General features: G+C 48.2%; 6 protein-coding genes across 6 annotated transcripts; all 6 read left to right on the top strand.

Annotated features, from left to right (window-relative positions):
- Positions 1 to 1,102: 1,102 nt before the first annotated feature.
- N7487_000509 (putative chromatin assembly factor 1 subunit A) lies at positions 1,103 to 3,125 on the top strand (the record flags this gene model as incomplete). Its single annotated transcript, XM_056868257.1, has 4 exons — positions 1,103 to 1,795; positions 1,852 to 2,188; positions 2,254 to 2,965; positions 3,026 to 3,125. 4 exons carry the CDS (start codon positions 1,103 to 1,105, stop codon positions 3,123 to 3,125), a joined length of 1,842 nt encoding a protein of 613 aa, XP_056733041.1.
- Positions 3,126 to 4,229: 1,104 nt separating this feature from the next.
- N7487_000508 (uncharacterized protein) lies at positions 4,230 to 8,900 on the top strand (the record flags this gene model as incomplete). The annotated part of the gene is made up of 3 exons (XM_056868256.1): positions 4,230 to 5,495; positions 5,561 to 5,670; positions 5,729 to 8,900. 3 exons carry the CDS (start codon positions 4,230 to 4,232, stop codon positions 8,898 to 8,900), a joined length of 4,548 nt encoding a protein of 1,515 aa, XP_056733040.1.
- A 959-nt stretch (positions 8,901 to 9,859) lies between these two features.
- On the top strand, positions 9,860 to 10,899 carry N7487_000507 (PP1-complex regulatory subunit GLC8; the record flags this gene model as incomplete). Its single annotated transcript, XM_056868255.1, has 3 exons — positions 9,860 to 9,926; positions 10,012 to 10,729; positions 10,791 to 10,899. The coding sequence occupies 3 exons, from the start codon at positions 9,860 to 9,862 to the stop codon at positions 10,897 to 10,899; spliced, it is 894 nt and encodes a 297-aa protein (XP_056733039.1).
- A 999-nt stretch (positions 10,900 to 11,898) lies between these two features.
- N7487_000506 (uncharacterized protein) lies at positions 11,899 to 13,445 on the top strand (the record flags this gene model as incomplete). The annotated part of the gene is made up of 4 exons (XM_056868254.1): positions 11,899 to 12,166; positions 12,229 to 13,044; positions 13,112 to 13,285; positions 13,342 to 13,445. The coding sequence occupies 4 exons, from the start codon at positions 11,899 to 11,901 to the stop codon at positions 13,443 to 13,445; spliced, it is 1,362 nt and encodes a 453-aa protein (XP_056733038.1).
- A 1,858-nt stretch (positions 13,446 to 15,303) lies between these two features.
- On the top strand, positions 15,304 to 16,713 carry sfh5 (CRAL/TRIO domain protein; the record flags this gene model as incomplete). Its single annotated transcript, XM_056868253.1, has 3 exons — positions 15,304 to 15,956; positions 16,013 to 16,529; positions 16,579 to 16,713. The coding sequence occupies 3 exons, from the start codon at positions 15,304 to 15,306 to the stop codon at positions 16,711 to 16,713; spliced, it is 1,305 nt and encodes a 434-aa protein (XP_056733037.1).
- Positions 16,714 to 16,740: 27 nt separating this feature from the next.
- Positions 16,741 to 17,216, top strand: N7487_000504 (uncharacterized protein; the record flags this gene model as incomplete). Its single annotated transcript, XM_056868252.1, has 2 exons — positions 16,741 to 16,830; positions 17,103 to 17,216. 2 exons carry the CDS (start codon positions 16,741 to 16,743, stop codon positions 17,214 to 17,216), a joined length of 204 nt encoding a protein of 67 aa, XP_056733036.1.
- Positions 17,217 to 17,218: the final 2 nt, after the last annotated feature.

Here is a 17,218-nt window from a genome sequence, read left to right as displayed (position 1 = left end):
TGTTCTCATTCAGCGTCTGCCAACTCTTTCGTCCTTCATCTTCTTATATCCCGCTTCCTTCTATCCTTTATGATTTCTACATGATTTCTACGTGATTTCTCTTAACGCCTCGTCAATTGCACATAATACCTATCTCGTTGCAACTCCACACCTGGCCCCATTCGGCAAATCTTGATGGTTTAGACCAATGCGTCCTCCTGCTTTGTCTATATCTTTGCACGTTTGCTGTCTGATTTACACCTTTTTATTCAAAGCGCTGCATCTCTGTTTTTCTTCAGGCTTTTTTTATATTTTTTTTTTGGCTGTATATCCTCGATGGCACTGCTGGTCTCTATAGATTGGCTCTGGCTTGACTTTGTCCTTTTGCGGCTGCATACGGGGCCATCCTGGCGTTGGTTATCTGGCCTAGCTTTTTTTTAATTTAGAGATAGCAATTTCACCCCAAAGGTTATCTCAATTCGTCTCGCACTTTGGATAAGATCCGTGAGGTGATACTATATGGTTTTGGTTGCAGGTTCGTTGCCGGTGCATAGAGCAGTGCAAGGTAATTGAACCACTATCGTAGCAAAATGACTTGAGCGGTTTGAAAATATTGAAGTACAAAACATCACACTCATTCTATATTGATCTTGGGGGTCCAAAATGATACCATAAATTGTATAATACTGAAGACCCCAGACAAAATGGTCCTGGAATGTCTACTTGGGCACTTGCCCAGGTGGGCAGTCCGAGGGCACGTAGAGTGTTTACATAATCACACACGTGCTTATCGGTCGCGAGCGCGAAACGATTAACGCGTCCCAGTCTTGGCCCACTGTCACTGCTCTACTCCGTATGTTCATTAAACAGCGAAGTTAATACCCTGTTATTGAAGATCAGTTGTCTAATTTGAACGACGTCTGATTTTTGTCTCTCCCTGAGTCCCGCTTTCCCTTGGGCGACCCGACCTAAACCACATATGAACTGAAGTCGCGATCTATCACACGACAGCCTGTTCCCATTCCCCCTTCCCTCACCACCTACGCTCCTACAACTTCAACTTCTTAACCAGCTCTTTCAAACCACCCTGGAGTCAATGGTACCCAGTACATCTCTATCGCCGATGCAGCCGGTCCTGTCATTTCCCGCATCACCTTCGTCCGGTTCTCGAAAACGCTCCATTCACGAGATTGATGATGCCAACCCCCCTTCACCAAATGCGAAGCGACCATTAACCGAGTTCGCTGGCGAAAACCAAGAAAATCGCGATCCATCTCTCTCCTCCCAATCCGACGACACTACTTCCCCACCTGTTGAAATCAAGCGTAATCTTCCACCTCCCCCCTCGGTCGAAATCGTGATGAGACGGACACCACGTAAACTAAATGAAGCTGGTGCCGGGGGATTGACGCCTCCAGGCACCAATGCTACTTCCAATCCTGAGCCTGATACCCCAGCCTCTAAGAAACGCAAGGTAGTCTCTACTGGTACAGATTCCAAGCAACAAGAAAAAGAAGCCAAAGAGCGCCAGAAGGCCGAGGAGAGGGCGAAGAAGGAAGAGGAGAAGCTGAAGAAAGAGGAAGAGAAGGCTAAGAGGGAAGAAGAGAGGCGCCTCAAGGCGGAGGAAAAGAAGAAGCGCGATGCCGAGCGCGATGAGGAGAAACGACACAGAGAAGAAGAAAAGCGGAAAAAGGATGCTCAACGTGAAGAGGAGCGTAAGCAGCGTGATGAGAAGAAGAAGGCAAAGGAAGACGAAAAGGCCGCCAGGGAAGAAGAGAAGCGTAAAAAGGACGAGGAGAAGGAGAAGAAGACCCGAGTAAGCGACATCCACGATCGTCCTAACATGAAGAGGCCTATATACTAACGATTCAGTCACAAATGAAACTGAACTCCTTCTTCACCAAACCGCCGGTACCTTCCGCTCCATCAGGACAGGTGATCACGGCCCCTTCGCCTAAGAAGGCGTCTACCACCTCCGATTCCTCTCGCGAAACTTGTGTCGTGCAGTCAGATTATGAGCGAGAGTTTCCTGCTTTCTTTCTGCAATCTCATACAGTCGTGGCACCTCCCCATCAGTTTGAGCGTGACTCTGAGGCCCTCAAGCACGTACGGGAAATGATTGATAAAAGCTTACGCAACGAAATCCCAGCCCAGACACATCCGTTCCGTCCATCGGAAGTGTTTCAAATAATTCCCTTCCGTCGTGGGCGTCAGCCAACGAGCTCTGTCAAGGACATACTATTGCAATTACAACGATCTGACGATCCGACTCAGCCTCAAAACCAGAGCATAATGCAATCTTTGAGGCCACAAGAACTTCTTCGCAATGTTACAATGAAGTCCCTCAAGTTTGGCGAGGACATCCGCCCCCCTATCAGGGAACTTATACCCGTCCCGTGTCCGAGTTATCCTCGAGGAGACTTGCGCGAAATCCCTATCACAGAGGGCTACCGGATACCGATTATGATTATGATTCCGAGGCGGAATGGGAGGAACCCGAAGAAGGCGAAGAGCTGGACTCTGAAGAAGAAGATGAAGGCAGTGATGAGGGCGAAGATGATCTCGAGGGTTTCCTGGATGACGAGGATGATGCTCTTGCTGAAGGCAAACGTCGTCTCATCGTTGGTGATTTAGAGCCTGTCTCTACTGGAATTAAGTGGGCTACCGATGTAGTCGACCCTGAAATGGAGTCCTACCGGATGCAGACCATATCCGATGCGGTCAAGTTCCCCATCGATCCCTTCTCGGCTGTATACTGGGAGAAACCCAAGCCTGTGGATCCAGTACTTGCGAAGGCGCGACCCGCGACAGCCATAGACGGCTTCCTTGTTCCTACAGTCCCTAGAGCAGTGGCGGCGAGCAGTGCTTTACCTCCCACATCGAAAGCGAAACGGCCATTCCCACCAGACCAACTTGCTGAATTTAAGGAAGCAGTTGAAGGCAGTGATCTCAGTAAGATTGGGTTGGTCGAGATCTTGAAGAAACGGTTGGTTCCCACCATATCCGCTTTTTTTTTTGGAGTATATGCTAATCTAGATGTATCTAGATTCCCCAAGGTGTCCAAGGATACACTCAAAGCCACCCTTGACCAGGTAGCTGCTCGTGTTGGACAAAAAGAAGTTGACAAGAAATGGGTTTGTCGGTGATAGTATGACGGATTTCCCCTACACGAGTACCTATGAACGGAGTTTGGGTGTACCTCAGCATTTGTAATGCCATTATGAACGATTCACCTACATCGTGATCAAACATATTTGCCTTTTTTTTGGTTTTAAGAGTCGGGGTATCCCGGGTTAGCTGCATGAAATAAATGCCGGTTGTGTCGTAGTACGATGTATATAAGCCAGGACAACATCCTTGCATGTGCCCAGGTGAGCAAGTTGCCACTCTTATGACATGTTAATCGTATTTCCTCAGATCTTAGCCCCCAGTGGCGATTTAATAGGCCATCGGATTCTATACTTTTTATGTTGTACATATGTGTAAAATATAGGGTCGAACACGTAAGAGAGATGTACACGTCTATAAAATCTGAGGGGCGCATGAGGGGCGCATGGACACCTCATTCCTGCACTGCCAACGCATCGTCTCGTTGTACTCGGTACCTGATCCTTTTACCTTCTTAGCGTATTTCTTCCAAGTCTTTTCTACTTGGCTTTTAGCACTTTTGTAGTCTGCAACTGTCCGTTTCGAGGATTCTTTTTTGCTCTCTCTATTATAATCCCTCTTGTTTTATACTCCGGGTTTCATTAGTTATTTTTACTTTGATTTTAAAACTCCCATCTCCCCTCCTTGTTTTGATTTTTTTTACCCTCTCTTTTCCCCCGCCTTTTCTTCCCACACATTCATCCTGGAAGCCAACAGTTCATCCGATCGAGTGCATCGTCACTCTGAGAACCTGTGTTTCGTTTCAGAATGCGATAGGAATTCGTCGGCTAGGGGGGTTTGCGACTGTCTGTTAATGGCAAAATGGTAGAACACCAAGAGGATCATTATTCCTCTTTGCATTCTATAACCAGTACGTCATTATATTTATTTTTCGCGCTTTTCTCCCTGATATGGGGTTGGGACGTGGAAAGAGGGGTGCTCCTATCGTTATACCCCCTTATTATGATTGCCGCCCAATCTAACCAGCTTCAGCCGAGCAAATACCTGATTTCCCCAAGCTTAATACACCATGTGACTTGTCGCATCGGGCGCAAGATCCCACATCTGTGCCTTTACCTCCTTCGCCTCCGAGTTCGCCAGCCATGTCCGCACTTGAATCTTCGTTGAACGTGGGGCTAGGTGAGTTGGGTGGCTCGGCCCGTGCCAGTCCCAAGGTAGAAGCCGCTCCCTCCAATGGACACAATCCCGGACCCGCGACGGCTTCCGCGTCGATACAGGTACCTGTACCAGTGAAAGATGTCCCCCAAATATCATTCGAGGATTTCGCCACTCGTTACCACCAGAACCAGCGCAAGCAGGCCCAAAGGAAGCGATTGGAGAAGCGCCTGCGTGCCACTAAGGTCTCCATTGGTGTTTCTGCGCGTATGGTTCGTGTCGGGCTGACTGCACAGCGAGGTCTTGTCGAAGCTCTCCGCCATGATGACAAGGCCAGTTTCGTTGCTCTTTACCATACACTCCAAGACCTCCAGGAATCATGCGCTTCGCCTGCTTCCAACGATGGCCAAACAGACTCCATGGACGGGGAGCCATCCTTGGGAACTGACATTGGCCATTTCCCGGATTTCCTTCATCAGTTGAGCCCTCAGTCCCGGACGGACTTTTTGGAGATTTTGCGGCTGGTCCGTTCTAATCCCCAGTTTTTGGTCGACCGGCTACAAAGCTTGTCTCCGGCCCAATTGGCTGCTTTTACTTCCCCTGCCACTGCTTTGGATACCAATGATCCCGCGTTCCCGTCTACATCCCGTGCTCGGGTCCAGTCTTTCTTAAACAGGAGCCAGTCTCAGTCCGCGGCTTTCAAGGACCACGCATATGCCTTTGAGAGGACTGACCCATTATCTGTACTTCTTTTTAACGTTTTTGCCGCTCCTCTGGACCCAGAGACGCCTGAATCCCGCTTGCGTATGGAAGTGTGGTCATCCGTCTGCGCTCAACTAATCTCCAACGGAAGTAGTAAATACTATCCTCTGGTCGGCCAGATCCTTTCTTCTTGGACTACCGGCAGCACTTGGAAAGCCCGTTCCAAATTTGAACTCTACCTAATGGACATTTTACAAACCGGTGCTTTTCTCCTAGAACCTATACCCACACCACCCGGACAGGATTTTGCCATGGATTCCCTGGACCCCATGCGAACGGATGTTGCAGAGGAATTCTTTGCTTCTGCCGTGGATGACTTATTCCGTGTACTTGATGACCCAGACGGTGGTTTCCCTCATGCCGTGCTACAGTTCGCAAAGGCCGTTTTGCGCAAGCTGGATAATGCCGAGACCTGCAGTCGCTTCTTGGAGTTTTTATTCCTCCAGTGGTTCTTTCCAAAGTTCCTCTATCGCGCATTAACGTATCCTGAGGTATATGAGCCTCTAACCCTTGGTGAACTCGCAAAGCTGACTATAATCTGCTTTTGCTATAATAGACCCACGGTCTTCTCTTAGACTTCCATATCAGAAAGGATGCCCGCGAGAAACTGTTGAACCAGGTTGGGCATCGTGCCTACGCTCAAGTATTTGCTGTTTTGCGTTCAATGTACGTTGTCCTAGATTGAACTCTCTGCAGATTTCGACACGTTGCTGATATCTTCAAGGCATCATTTCTCAATCCCTCGTCCGATGATCAAGGCCCGTGTTGAAAACATGCTTTCTCGGTTCGATAACACGATGCCGGAGGCATCGATTGACCCTTCTATTTCCTCTTTACAGGCACCACTTCCTCATCGACGAAAGTCTCCTTCAACTTTCCTGATGATGTCTGCTTTGGATGTTCTCACACTCCTAGACACTCTTTTCCAACAGAACCCCTCTTCTTTGCATTCCTCGCCAGCCTCTGCTGGTGTTCATTCTTGGCCATCCAGTCCGCCACCATCTATCAACCTTCGGCCAGACTCACTGATGGATTCTGCATTCGCTCGTTTAAAGCACGACACAGGTTCAAAACCTACATCACATAATGGTTCCATATTCTCAGTGGAAACTCAATCTATCCCAGCACCGGAAAATAGCTTGTCTGAAAAGGCCGCTCGCATTCGATTCGAGCTAACTGATTTAGATCATCCTAATGAGCGGTTGAGCTTAGAGCACCCCTCAGACGAGCATTGGACCATCTTCTCTGTTGCAGCCGACGGCCATGGCTTAACTTGGAGCCTCCTCCCTGATAGTAGATATGAAACCTCCAAAGGCCCGATAATTGAAAGTGAAGATGACGCACACTCCACGACGCTAGGACTGGAGGAAAATCATGAAGCATTACAGACAGCGATCATTCGACTTGTCAACGAGAACCGCATTCAAGACGCGGGTGATTATGGGTTCCTTTCACAGAATACTGCGCAGCCAGCTGCCATGTCCTTGAAGCAGCGGTTCAACGAAGCCATGTTCTGCTGCCATCATGAGTCTGATTTTGTTGGTGCGCACTACTGGTGGAATGCTTCACAGCAGCTTGGACAACGAGGAACGCCTAGCTCATCGAGGACCACGGATGATTCGTGGATCCTGGGCCCGATGCATGAGAATTACACCCGTTCACTGATTCAATCACGAGGTGTCATCGAACGGTGCGAGAGTGACTTCGTGTCTCTCGATCACAGTCTCCGCCGACTCCAAACTCAAGTCAAAGACATGACGGCCACATTTTGCAAGATCCGAGACAAGATGTGGTACATGAACGACGTTAAGAACTCTATCAGATATGAGGAGGCTAAACACGTGGCTATGGCTTTGAAAACGATGATCTACTCAGCCCGGCTCTTCAACCAGTTCCCCGAAGAACAGCGTTCTCGTTACGGGGCAAGGTCTTTGAGTGGCTCATTGTTCCAGAAACCCGAAGTGCAAGTTATGAACATGATGAAGGCACCCAGTAGCCAAGGTGGACCGAATAAGCTGTCTGACGAGCAAGTTGAGCTGACTCAGAAATGGCTGTCGCACAACGGAATCGACAATTTCTGCAAGGGAGAAGAAAGAATTCATCGATTCTGTTACGAGGTCCGAATGAGCATCAATAAATTGGTGGGTGAAACGATGAGCGAGACGCCGGTGTTATGGGCAAGTGAGCTTTTCCAGACAGAGCGCTCAAAGTTTGAAGGTTATGGCTCTCGCACATTCCCTGGAATGTCGATGCCTAGTACGCCTCGGCCCTCGACGACCACAAGTGAGGACACAAATTCCGCGTCCCACTTCTATGGTGCCAATATGCCTATGCCTGATCCTATGTCTCGTCTTTCTCAAGATACCCCATCATTGGGTCGCAAGCCCTCTATCCAAAGTATAATCTCCGATAAATGGAGACCTCAGCGTGACTTGCCTTCCATTGACATGTCCTCTATCGGAGGTTCACCTGGCCGTGCGGCGTCGATATCGACCGGTGACACCTACAGTACATTCTGGTCTGCGCCCCAGCGGTACCCTATGTATGCCGCAAGTGCGTCAAGCGTGTACTCGCGACCACCGTCTATGTTCAGTGAGACTGCAACCCGTCACCCCCGTCGTGTTGAACGCAAGACACACGGGAAGGCAGTGTTCATGGATGGCTTGAGACAGACACTGACTAGTCTGCTTTTGAGTGATCTGGGCTCCCCAGTATGGAGTTGTGGTAGTGAAACCGACGCCTGGTTTACCAATGCGCTGGACCAGAAACGCATTCAGGTGGAAATGCGCCGACGGGCCGCTGTTCAGAAGTTCTACGTCGATTATGAAGAGCGCTCCAAGCATCTTGGTCAGCAGCGTGGTTCATTGAAAGGTCGCCGGAGCAGGTCTTTGGACAACCTACGTGAATCTCAACACAAAGCTCCTCGTGTCGAGGCCTCGTCGCAGCTACCGCAAGCATTTTTGGAATCGGACGGGCAGTCGGCCTTTTCATACAAGGCAGTCTTCCACCGGCTAATCGAAGTGTTCTCGCGTCACGGAAATCCCTTTGTAAAGCTCAACGCGTTGCGGGATCTACGTTCGTTGGTGGTTGCATCGCTCATTTCGCCACAAGATGCCAATTCCCCGATTACTCTCAGCTCCTCCCCGGGAGAAGGTGACAGGATGCGGAGCAGTCCTCAACTCCATCGGGCCAGCCGCCACAGTTTCTCTGAGGTTCGGCCCAACAACCTGCCACAGATGGACCCAGTACTACCGTCTTCTTCTCCTCCCGAGTCAGTCACCTATGGCTCCCGACGATCTGACTACTCCACTCCTTCAGAAGCACAGATTGTAGCAGCCTTGCGCGATCTGATCCTAGAAGTGAAGCCGAAGACCCTTTTCAGGGACTTGCAATTTATCTCAGCGTTCGTCCCGGGGGATCAGCTAAACAAGACGGACCGCGGGACAGCATTCCTCCAATTCGGTCTGGCCGCACTAAGCCTCAAAGAAGAGATCTGCCACAGCATGGTCGAGATCGCCGACCGAATCGTCTTCCAGGAGCTCTCCCGTCGCCATCCCCCCTTCGCCTCGGACTTCCAATCCCGCCCCGGCCATGCTATCCAAGATGCAGCGGGAATGTGGATCATCACTGCTAAAGAGGGTAACCCAGTCGCACAGCGCGAACTTGCAATCCTTTATCTGACTCACCCGGAGCTTCTCCCGCGCGTGACACTCCCTCTGACCCTCCCGCGGGATACCTTCAAGGCGGAGATGATGTATCGACGAGACAAGGACTCTAAATCGGACCCGCAGAGTATGTGTCTGGCGCTGCACTGGATGCAGTTGTCGGCCAGTGGTGGTGATACTCTTGCTCGGAATAGACTTCGTGAGCGTGAGGAGTTTGATTCCATCGCTTGAGACTTTTCTGGTCTTGCTGTGTGTTGTTTTGCTTTTATTATTCTTTTCCTCGCTGGCTCGATCCTTTCTTTTTTTTTCTATTTCCCTTTTTCTTTCTCACTTTCACTTTCACTTTCACTTTCACTTTCACTTTTTTCTTTTCTTGTCTTCTACATCGTGATTATTACGTCCTTGCATATATATCCATATACCCCCCGTTTGGGCGATCTAGTTGGGTGTTTTTTTTTTTAAAGGCATTCGTGAACTTTGGGACTCTTGCCTCGGGTTCTGTCTGGGCTTGACTCTGGAACATGACTGGCGTTCTTGAATATATTGAAAGACTGGGCGCTTTGCTGTCTTGATCTCTTAGTTTAATGTTGTATTTTCTTGCATATCCATACAAGTACTGTTTGTATTCCTCCATATTAGAATTATATATATTGTCTCTTTCGAAGACCAGGGCACAAGCGTTACGCCCTTATAAGTTGCTTCCAGGGCTCGCATATAGCATCAAGTAGGAGGTTACACCTGGCCAGTCTTACAATATGACGTCCAACCTCTTAGACAATCTGATAAACCGTTAGCTAAGCTGGAGTTTCACCCGTGGACGTCGGGTAGATGATCGGGCCGACGTCATCGAGTGGATTTGCACCCCACCACTTGACCTTATCCATATATTCTTTTTCTTTGCTTCAACTCGTGACTATTTCAAGGTGAGCTGACTCTTATCCATCTGAGTCAGGTTTCCAAGGTTGGATTTATCCGTTCCCGTATCAACCACATCAGCCGGTGCTCAGCCTCTTTTATTTTCTCGGGTTGCAGCTGAGCAAAACTTTTGAGGCCTGTGATTATAATCAAAATAAAACAGGCCACACCCTCTTCACTTCCCTGATTTCCCCGCCCTTGGAAATCAGACTTCTTATTACATCGTCCACTTGCAAATCGGGCGATACCCAGGCTCTCCCAACTACCACCCCACCATGACTACCGCACCACACATGCCAGCCAAGGCGCACAGCTCCGATGATGTGCACCATCGGCCAAAAGGTTAGTCCAAACTACGTCAGCACTAAACGGTGATCAAAAGCAACGATGGGATCTGACCAAGTATATTCTTGCACCAACTAAACAGGTATCCTTAAGAACTCCAACTCTTTCCAAGGCGCCGCTCCGATAGCACCCATCTCCCCGCCCTCCGTTCCAATTATCTCCGAGCCCGAGGAGACCAAGGAACTCACCCTCCAGAACACCCTGCAGAACGCAGGCCGCCGACGATCCTCATCCACCACTCACGGCTCCAACTCGCGCCGACAGTCCTCAGCCAGCGCCCATGACGAAAACGAGCCTCGTCTAAAGTGGGACGAAGCGAACCTGTACCTGACCGAGCAGGAGAAGACGGCAAAGATGAAGATCGACGAACCCAAGACCCCTTATGCGCCCCACTACGACCCCAGCGAAGATGATGAGCAGATGCGGCTCGACGAGGCACAGGAAAGCTTAATCGATGCGCAGGGCATTGTCGTCGATGAGCTGGACAAGTCGACGAAATCCACCCAGCACCGGAAGGGAGTATCAGAGGATGAAATTCCCGACCTGGAGCTCGGTGAGCCCGAGGAAAACATACAGGACATCCCTATGGATGACCCTCGTGTCTTCCGTGACCGTAGCATGAGCACGGACTCGCACAAGAGCGAGAAGCATGTTCACGTCGGTGTGGATGGTGTAAATGGCGCCGAGGCGCCTGAGCATGATCCGCTTTTGACTCCCGAAGAGGCTCGCGCGAAGCACGCTCATTTCGAGCAACAGCGTAAGAGGCACTATGAGATGAGGAATATCAAGGAGCTACTTGCGTATGTTGATCCTGGTCTAGTATTGATACTTTGATTTTGTGAGCTAACTTTATATATCTAGCCATCCTGAAGATTTAGATGAGGAGATGGAAGATACCGACGGTTCGGAGCCTGGCCCCCCACCGTCTATGCCTCAAATGCCTGAGCGGTTCCGCAACAACGGACTATAGAGATATTCTGGCTTCCTGGTCCCTTTTCTGGACTTTTCCTGTGCTTTCGTATCTTTGGGTCTAGTTATTTCCCCTACGGTGGTCCTAGTTGATTTCGGACTTGCCGTCGCACCAGTCTTTCCTGTTTCTTATTCTATGTTCTCTTCTGTTGTGTATATTCCCCCAGTGCCATCCCCCTCTACCGGGATTTTTATTCTTGTTCATTTCCTAGTCTGGGTTTCCACTTGGCAGGTGATTTCTTCTCTCGAGACTCAGGTCTACCCCTGTGGCTGTTCAGCTCACGGGAAATGAATACATGATTTACGTTACAGAACCTCATACATGTAGACATCGTTAGTTCTTTTATCTAAATAAGCTCCTGGAGATTTGAAGGCCATCCCTGGGCTTGTCCTACACAGATATAAAGGGAAAAATAAGTATCTTTCCCGTGTTACTAGATAATCCCTATCGTCTTTTAATACTACATACCAACCACAATTTGTAATTTAAGAATGGCCTAAATCACAATTGGGGTTCAGTTGGTATTCGCTAGAACCACTGGGTATCAATGCACATCAAACACAGTATTCACATTGGTCGAAAGTGAGGAAAAGCAATCATAGCATTGCATCTGCAGCCAGTTTATGGAGTACGTAGTACTGGTGTCTCATTAGTTGTTTGACTTGGGGGCAAATATAGGCGATCTCCCCCTCAAACCAGCTACGTTTAATTTATATATTTTTCTCCTACATTCTTCCTTCATTCCCAACCTTTTCTGTTTTCCTTTTTTTCTTTTTTTTCTTTTACTCTATTTTGTTGATTGACCCAGAGCCGCCGTTCAATTCATAGACTAGGCCTTCGATATGTTTCCTTTGCCGGATACTAGGAAACAGGTCCAATGGCGAACATGGGGATATCGCTGGCGCTCGTCAGATACATTTATTCTCAGCAGCATGTCTATGGCATTGTTCACAGGTTTGTGCATTGAACTATTACATTGAAGAGATTGGATTTAATATAATGACCGAAATTGCTTCTTTAGATGAAATGCTATTCGCCTTCATGGTCCCTCTGCTCCCTCACATCTTCGAAAACCGCTTAGAACTAGACACATCCTTTACCCAGCGATTAACTTCTATATTTTTAGCTGAAGGAGCATTGATATCTATCATCTCGAGCCCATTTATCGGGGATATAGCCGACCGCGCCAGCTCCAAGAAGGTTCTACTTCTCGTGTTGCTGGTCCTAACCCTGATCAGCGTATTATGTCTATCAATCACTACATCCCGTGAGTTTCTGTTTTATATACTGTGTATCGCACCACTTCCTATTTTACTAACTCATCCATAGTAACCTGGCTCTTCATCGGTCGCTTCTTCCAATGCATTGTCAGCAACGCATTATACATCGTCAGCATGGCTACAATGGCCGAGAACATTGGTTCAGAGCACATAGGCAAGATAGCAGGATTAAGCTCAACCCTCACGGCAGCTGGAACATGTTCCGGTCCTGTCATTGCTGGGTTTCTCTTCGGAATTGGAGGATATTGGACAGCATGGGCTGGCGCCGCTCTATTTCTCGTCGTGGATATCATCATGCGACTACTTATGATCGAAAAACCGCAGAAACGCCATGATGTCGCTTGTCGCAGTCACAATGGATCTCTATCCGCTGAAGAACATATACCTTCATCTGAAACAGAACCACTTCTCAATGAAGAGCGGTCGTCGATTACCGAGGAAATCGGCGGCTGGCGCTTCTACTTCTATCTTTTCCGTCAACCTTGCTTTACAGCGGGGATTGCTTGCTATTTCGTCTTTGCGCTGTTTATTGCTAGTTTCGAGTCTACAATTGCGATGCATGTCCGGTCCGCTTTTGGTTGGGGTGTTTTCCCCGTCGGGCTTTTGTTCGCGTCTATACAGGGACCCGGGATGATTTTGGCTCCTCTTGTTGGGTTGTTGAAGGATCGGGTGGGTTCGAGGGTTCCTACTACCATTGGATTTATCTCTGTTGCGCCTTTTCTTTGGTTTCTTGGTGTCGCTGGCGATGAGCGCTTTCCGTGGGCTACTTTGGGGACTAGAGGGAAGATAATTTATGGAGTCTGTACGACTATGATTGGGTGTTTTACGTGCTTGCTTATGGGGGTTGGGACGATGGAAGCAACTGGTAAGTTTGGGATGTTATTGTTGGGAGCTGGAATACTAATGTGTGTGTGTTTTTTTTCTTTTTGCAGCAACCGTTGATGAGTTGGAGGACTTGCATCCTGGCATATTCGGCCCATATGGAGGGTATTCTCGGGCCGTTGCTATCACAAATATGAGCTGGATGTCAGGTCTACTTGTCGGACCCATCTTGGCTGGGTTTATGGTTGAAAGATTTGGGTATTTTGAGCTGCAGTGTGTACTCGGTAAGTTATTTATATCACCGTCTGGCTTCCCGCTCTAATGATATAATTATATCTAGTGGTCATTTCCTTGCTGGCTAGCGTCAACGCTGCCTTGAACCTCAGTTTAGCCACTCCGCAAAAGAAAGAGTGTGATAATGACTTCGGGAATGATGAACTCTAACTGCTACATATCCAAGAGAATACAAAATATGCGGCAATTATTTTGATTCAGCTTGTTTAGCGAACAAATTCAGTATGCACAAGAACCCATTTACAGGATCAGACAACTGCCGGAAACATGCCAACAGATGCAAATCGCAATAATTGGATCTACGGCGTATTCCACATATAGCTGGCATCTGCACCTTGCCAACTCCTTCACCTCTTTGGCCAATGTGCTTCCACATATGCAAGTTGAAGGTTTCGGTCACGTCTGCCTGCGTCCGTTTCCGAACAGGTGGCTTGGCTGAAGCTGACTGCATAGAGTTTTACTCCCTTGTGCACGGAGTACACCGTAGATTTACCAGTATCATGATCTGCATGGGAATCTAGTTCAAATATAATATTATTCCAAAGGAATACATTTTGTTAGTAGGGGTGTTTAGAGATGTCAAGATACACGCTGCAGTGTGAGGTTATTTCATTGGAAAGTGGAAGACGCTAAGTGCTAGACACTATAAAATCCGAAACCCCCCCTAATTTCTTTTATAATTGTTCTAGCCACCTATACTGAGTAAGAAAATCCATAACGAAGGTATCGCATGCGCGAAAGAAAGTACCCCTTATGCAATGGTAGCGCGCGAGACTTCCAATCCTGTTTTGCTTGTAAATATGCTGGAAAGCCCTCCCTATGCTCCTTATGTAGATGAATCCTTTGGCAAAAACAAGGGCAGAGGTGTATTTTGAGAGGTATGCTAAGGGGGCCAAGGAAGATTTAAGTGTTTGGAAAGCAAAAGCTCCGTTTGACTTCTTGGTCAATGGAAGGTCGCCCAAGGACGTTGCAAAGATGCTTCCTAGGTTTCTCGATTATAACAGAGGGGCTTGCACATGATGAAATCTGATGGAGAGACCTGATTACATTTTTGCTCTTATGAGCCGTACTATATTTCATTACACTTCATCGTGGCTCCAATTTTAACCCCTATAGTATTGATAATGCCCTTGTGGGATTGAAAGGGGTAATCTTATATTGAACTTCAAATCTTTCTTGTCATGAAAATAGGATACAACTTTGGAACAATCGCAATGATCACTCTTTTGCGACAGAAGTTGACAATACCTTCCATACATATTGACATTTTTTTAAAATAAAGGCTCAGAGCTTGCGGGATAGCTGTCAACCCAGACTATCCCAATTGAATGTACAGAGTATTTATTGTGCAGATAATACTTTCTTGAAATCCACATAGTCATCTACAGTAGATCCTAGAATGAATTCAAGCTGGAACTTCCAGTACTAAAGTAGCGAACAGCTCTAAGCTATTCTTCTCCGTCGTCTTGAATATAGATCCGAGAGGTATGCTACGAAGTTGGATAGAAACCCATGTACGGAGTAGTGTAACAAGTGTGGGTGCTATGTAGGTTAAGTAATATTTCGCATATGTGATGTGTGTACTCCGTACTTCATTTAGGAAAATAGTAGTTATGACGATTATTGAAGCTATTGAAAGCTATGTGAGGTGTGCATAATGATAGGAATCATAGGCTAAGAACATTGAAATCTTCTATATGGAAAATCCCAGTTTATAGCTCACATATAACGCTTGATCCCCAAACCAAGTACAACATTGCTATTCACACGTCAAACTTCAAAAATATCATAAAACAAAAACATAGGAAACCCCTTAGAAAAGAACAAATAAAAATAGATTCTAGGTGGATGTGATATATCATGAAACAAGGAAATATAGCTCCAGGGCTGACAGGTGGGGGGATTGATAAGTGGTCCGATTATTGACAAGGCAACTGCACCCCCTGTGAATTTAAAACCCCCTATTTCTTCTAACCTCAACACACCCTCACTTTTGATCCTATCAATCATGCCGGAAACTACTGAGAATGCGCCCGTTGCGCCTGTTGCGCCTGTTGCGCCCGTTGTTCCTGAGAAGCCCAAAGAAACCGTCGAAGTAGTGGATAAGCCGGTGGAAACTCCCGCGACTGCTGCCGAAAACACCGAACAGACTGCACCCAAAGATGAACCTGCCAGTGACCCAGTCAATGAGGACGTAGCTTCAAATGGGGCTACTGCCGCCACCACTGCCGCTACAGAGCCCGAAGCGGCAAAGCCCGAAGAACCCAAGGTTGAGAAGCCAGCCTACCTGAGCAAGAACCCGGCGTTGGGCGAGTTGTTCAACCGCCTGCCAACCATCCTCGGAAACATTGGTCACACTGAGATGTGGGGAGTGCCACTCAAGGATAGCGACGATATTCCCACCGTCAACGTGCTGATTAAGTTCCTGCGCGCAAACGAAGGCAATGCTAAAGCCGCCGAGACCCAGCTCAGCAAGGCACTTCAGTGGCGCAAGGAAGTGAACCCGCTAGCACTAGCAGAGTCCGCGAAATACAGCGCCGCCAAATTTGGAGGCTTGGGATACCTGACCACCTATGAAGAGAATGGACGGCCCTTGGTGTTTACTTGGAACATCTACGGAGCCGTGAAGGATATCAGTGCGACATTTGCGGATACTGATGAGTGAGTACCCAGCGTGAAATGTTATTGTAATTGAAATCAATGCTAACTAGCCGCAGATTCGTCCAATGGCGTGCCGCTCTCATGGAACTCGCTGTGCAGGACCTGAAGATGAAGGATGCCACCGAGGTCATCGAGTATGATGGCGAGGATCCCTACCAGATGATCCAAGTGCATGATTACCTGAATGTCAAGTTCTTCCGTATGGATCCATCTGTCCGTGCCGCAACAAAGAAGGTCATCGAAGTGTTCGCTACGGCATACCCAGAGCTCCTGAGTGAGAAGTTCTTCGTCAACGTTCCCGCTATCATGGGCTGGATGTTCACCGCCATGAAGTTTATCCTGAGCCGGAACACCACACGCAAGTTCCACCCAATCACGAACGGCGCCAACCTGGCTCGAGAGTTCTCTGCTTCGATTGCCGAAAAAATCCCCAAAGTCTATGGTGGCAAGGGCCCGGAGCTGAAGGAGAATGCTAGGTTCATCCCACTGGTCGAAGAGAAGGAACAGGAGACTAAGGACAAGGGCAAGTCTCCCGAGCAGCCTACTGTTGCTGAGCCTACGAAGGAGGCGGCGGTTGCAAAGGAAGAACCCCCCCAAGACGGAGGCTGCGAAGGAACCCCAGGAGGAGGCGCCATCGAAGGAAGAAACTCCTAAGGTGGAGGCAGCCCAGGAGGAGACTGCTAAGGAGCCCACCAAAGCAGATGCTCCCAAGGCTGAGTCTCTGAAGGAAGAATCTGCGAAGGATGGAGCCCAGTAGATCGATACTTGGCTGGTGCTTTCTGTTATGATACCCGGAGGAGCAGTGAATAACACTCCCCGCTCTTGTGTACCTGGTTTCAGGTTATTGGTGTGCTCTCTCAAGATGCACTGTATTGTTAGTACCTAATTGTTAGTCATATCTAATTTTATTATTATCGGTTTGTGGCCATAGTCAAGATTGATAGATGTTTGATTGAAGCAAAAGTATCTCGATGTAGGCTGTACCCAGGTAGTAGGGCAGCTTATACGGGTGACTGTAGAACCACTCGCGCAACTCTTATCGGCAAGCTTTCACCTATGCGGTGCCTGTTCACTTTATTCATTCTATCCGTTGGGGTTTGCCGCGTTTCATTCATCATTTAAACACAATACCGGCTCAATATAAAGGGGCTGTTATTGTCTAATCTGTGGATCCGCTGGCGGTGGCCTCAGAATGCGACTCGCCTTCTAAACCTCATCTGCCACCTCGTCCCTCGCGCTTCACCTCACTTTTCGCAATAGCG

This window comes from Penicillium crustosum (assembly GCF_028827405.1).
Source record: "Penicillium crustosum strain IBT 35664 chromosome Unknown utg000001l_segment0_segment0, whole genome shotgun sequence".
Taxonomy (NCBI): Eukaryota; Fungi; Ascomycota; class Eurotiomycetes; order Eurotiales; family Aspergillaceae; genus Penicillium; species Penicillium crustosum.
Note: the sequence above shows the minus strand (reverse complement) of the source record. Positions and strands in the feature narration are given on the sequence as shown.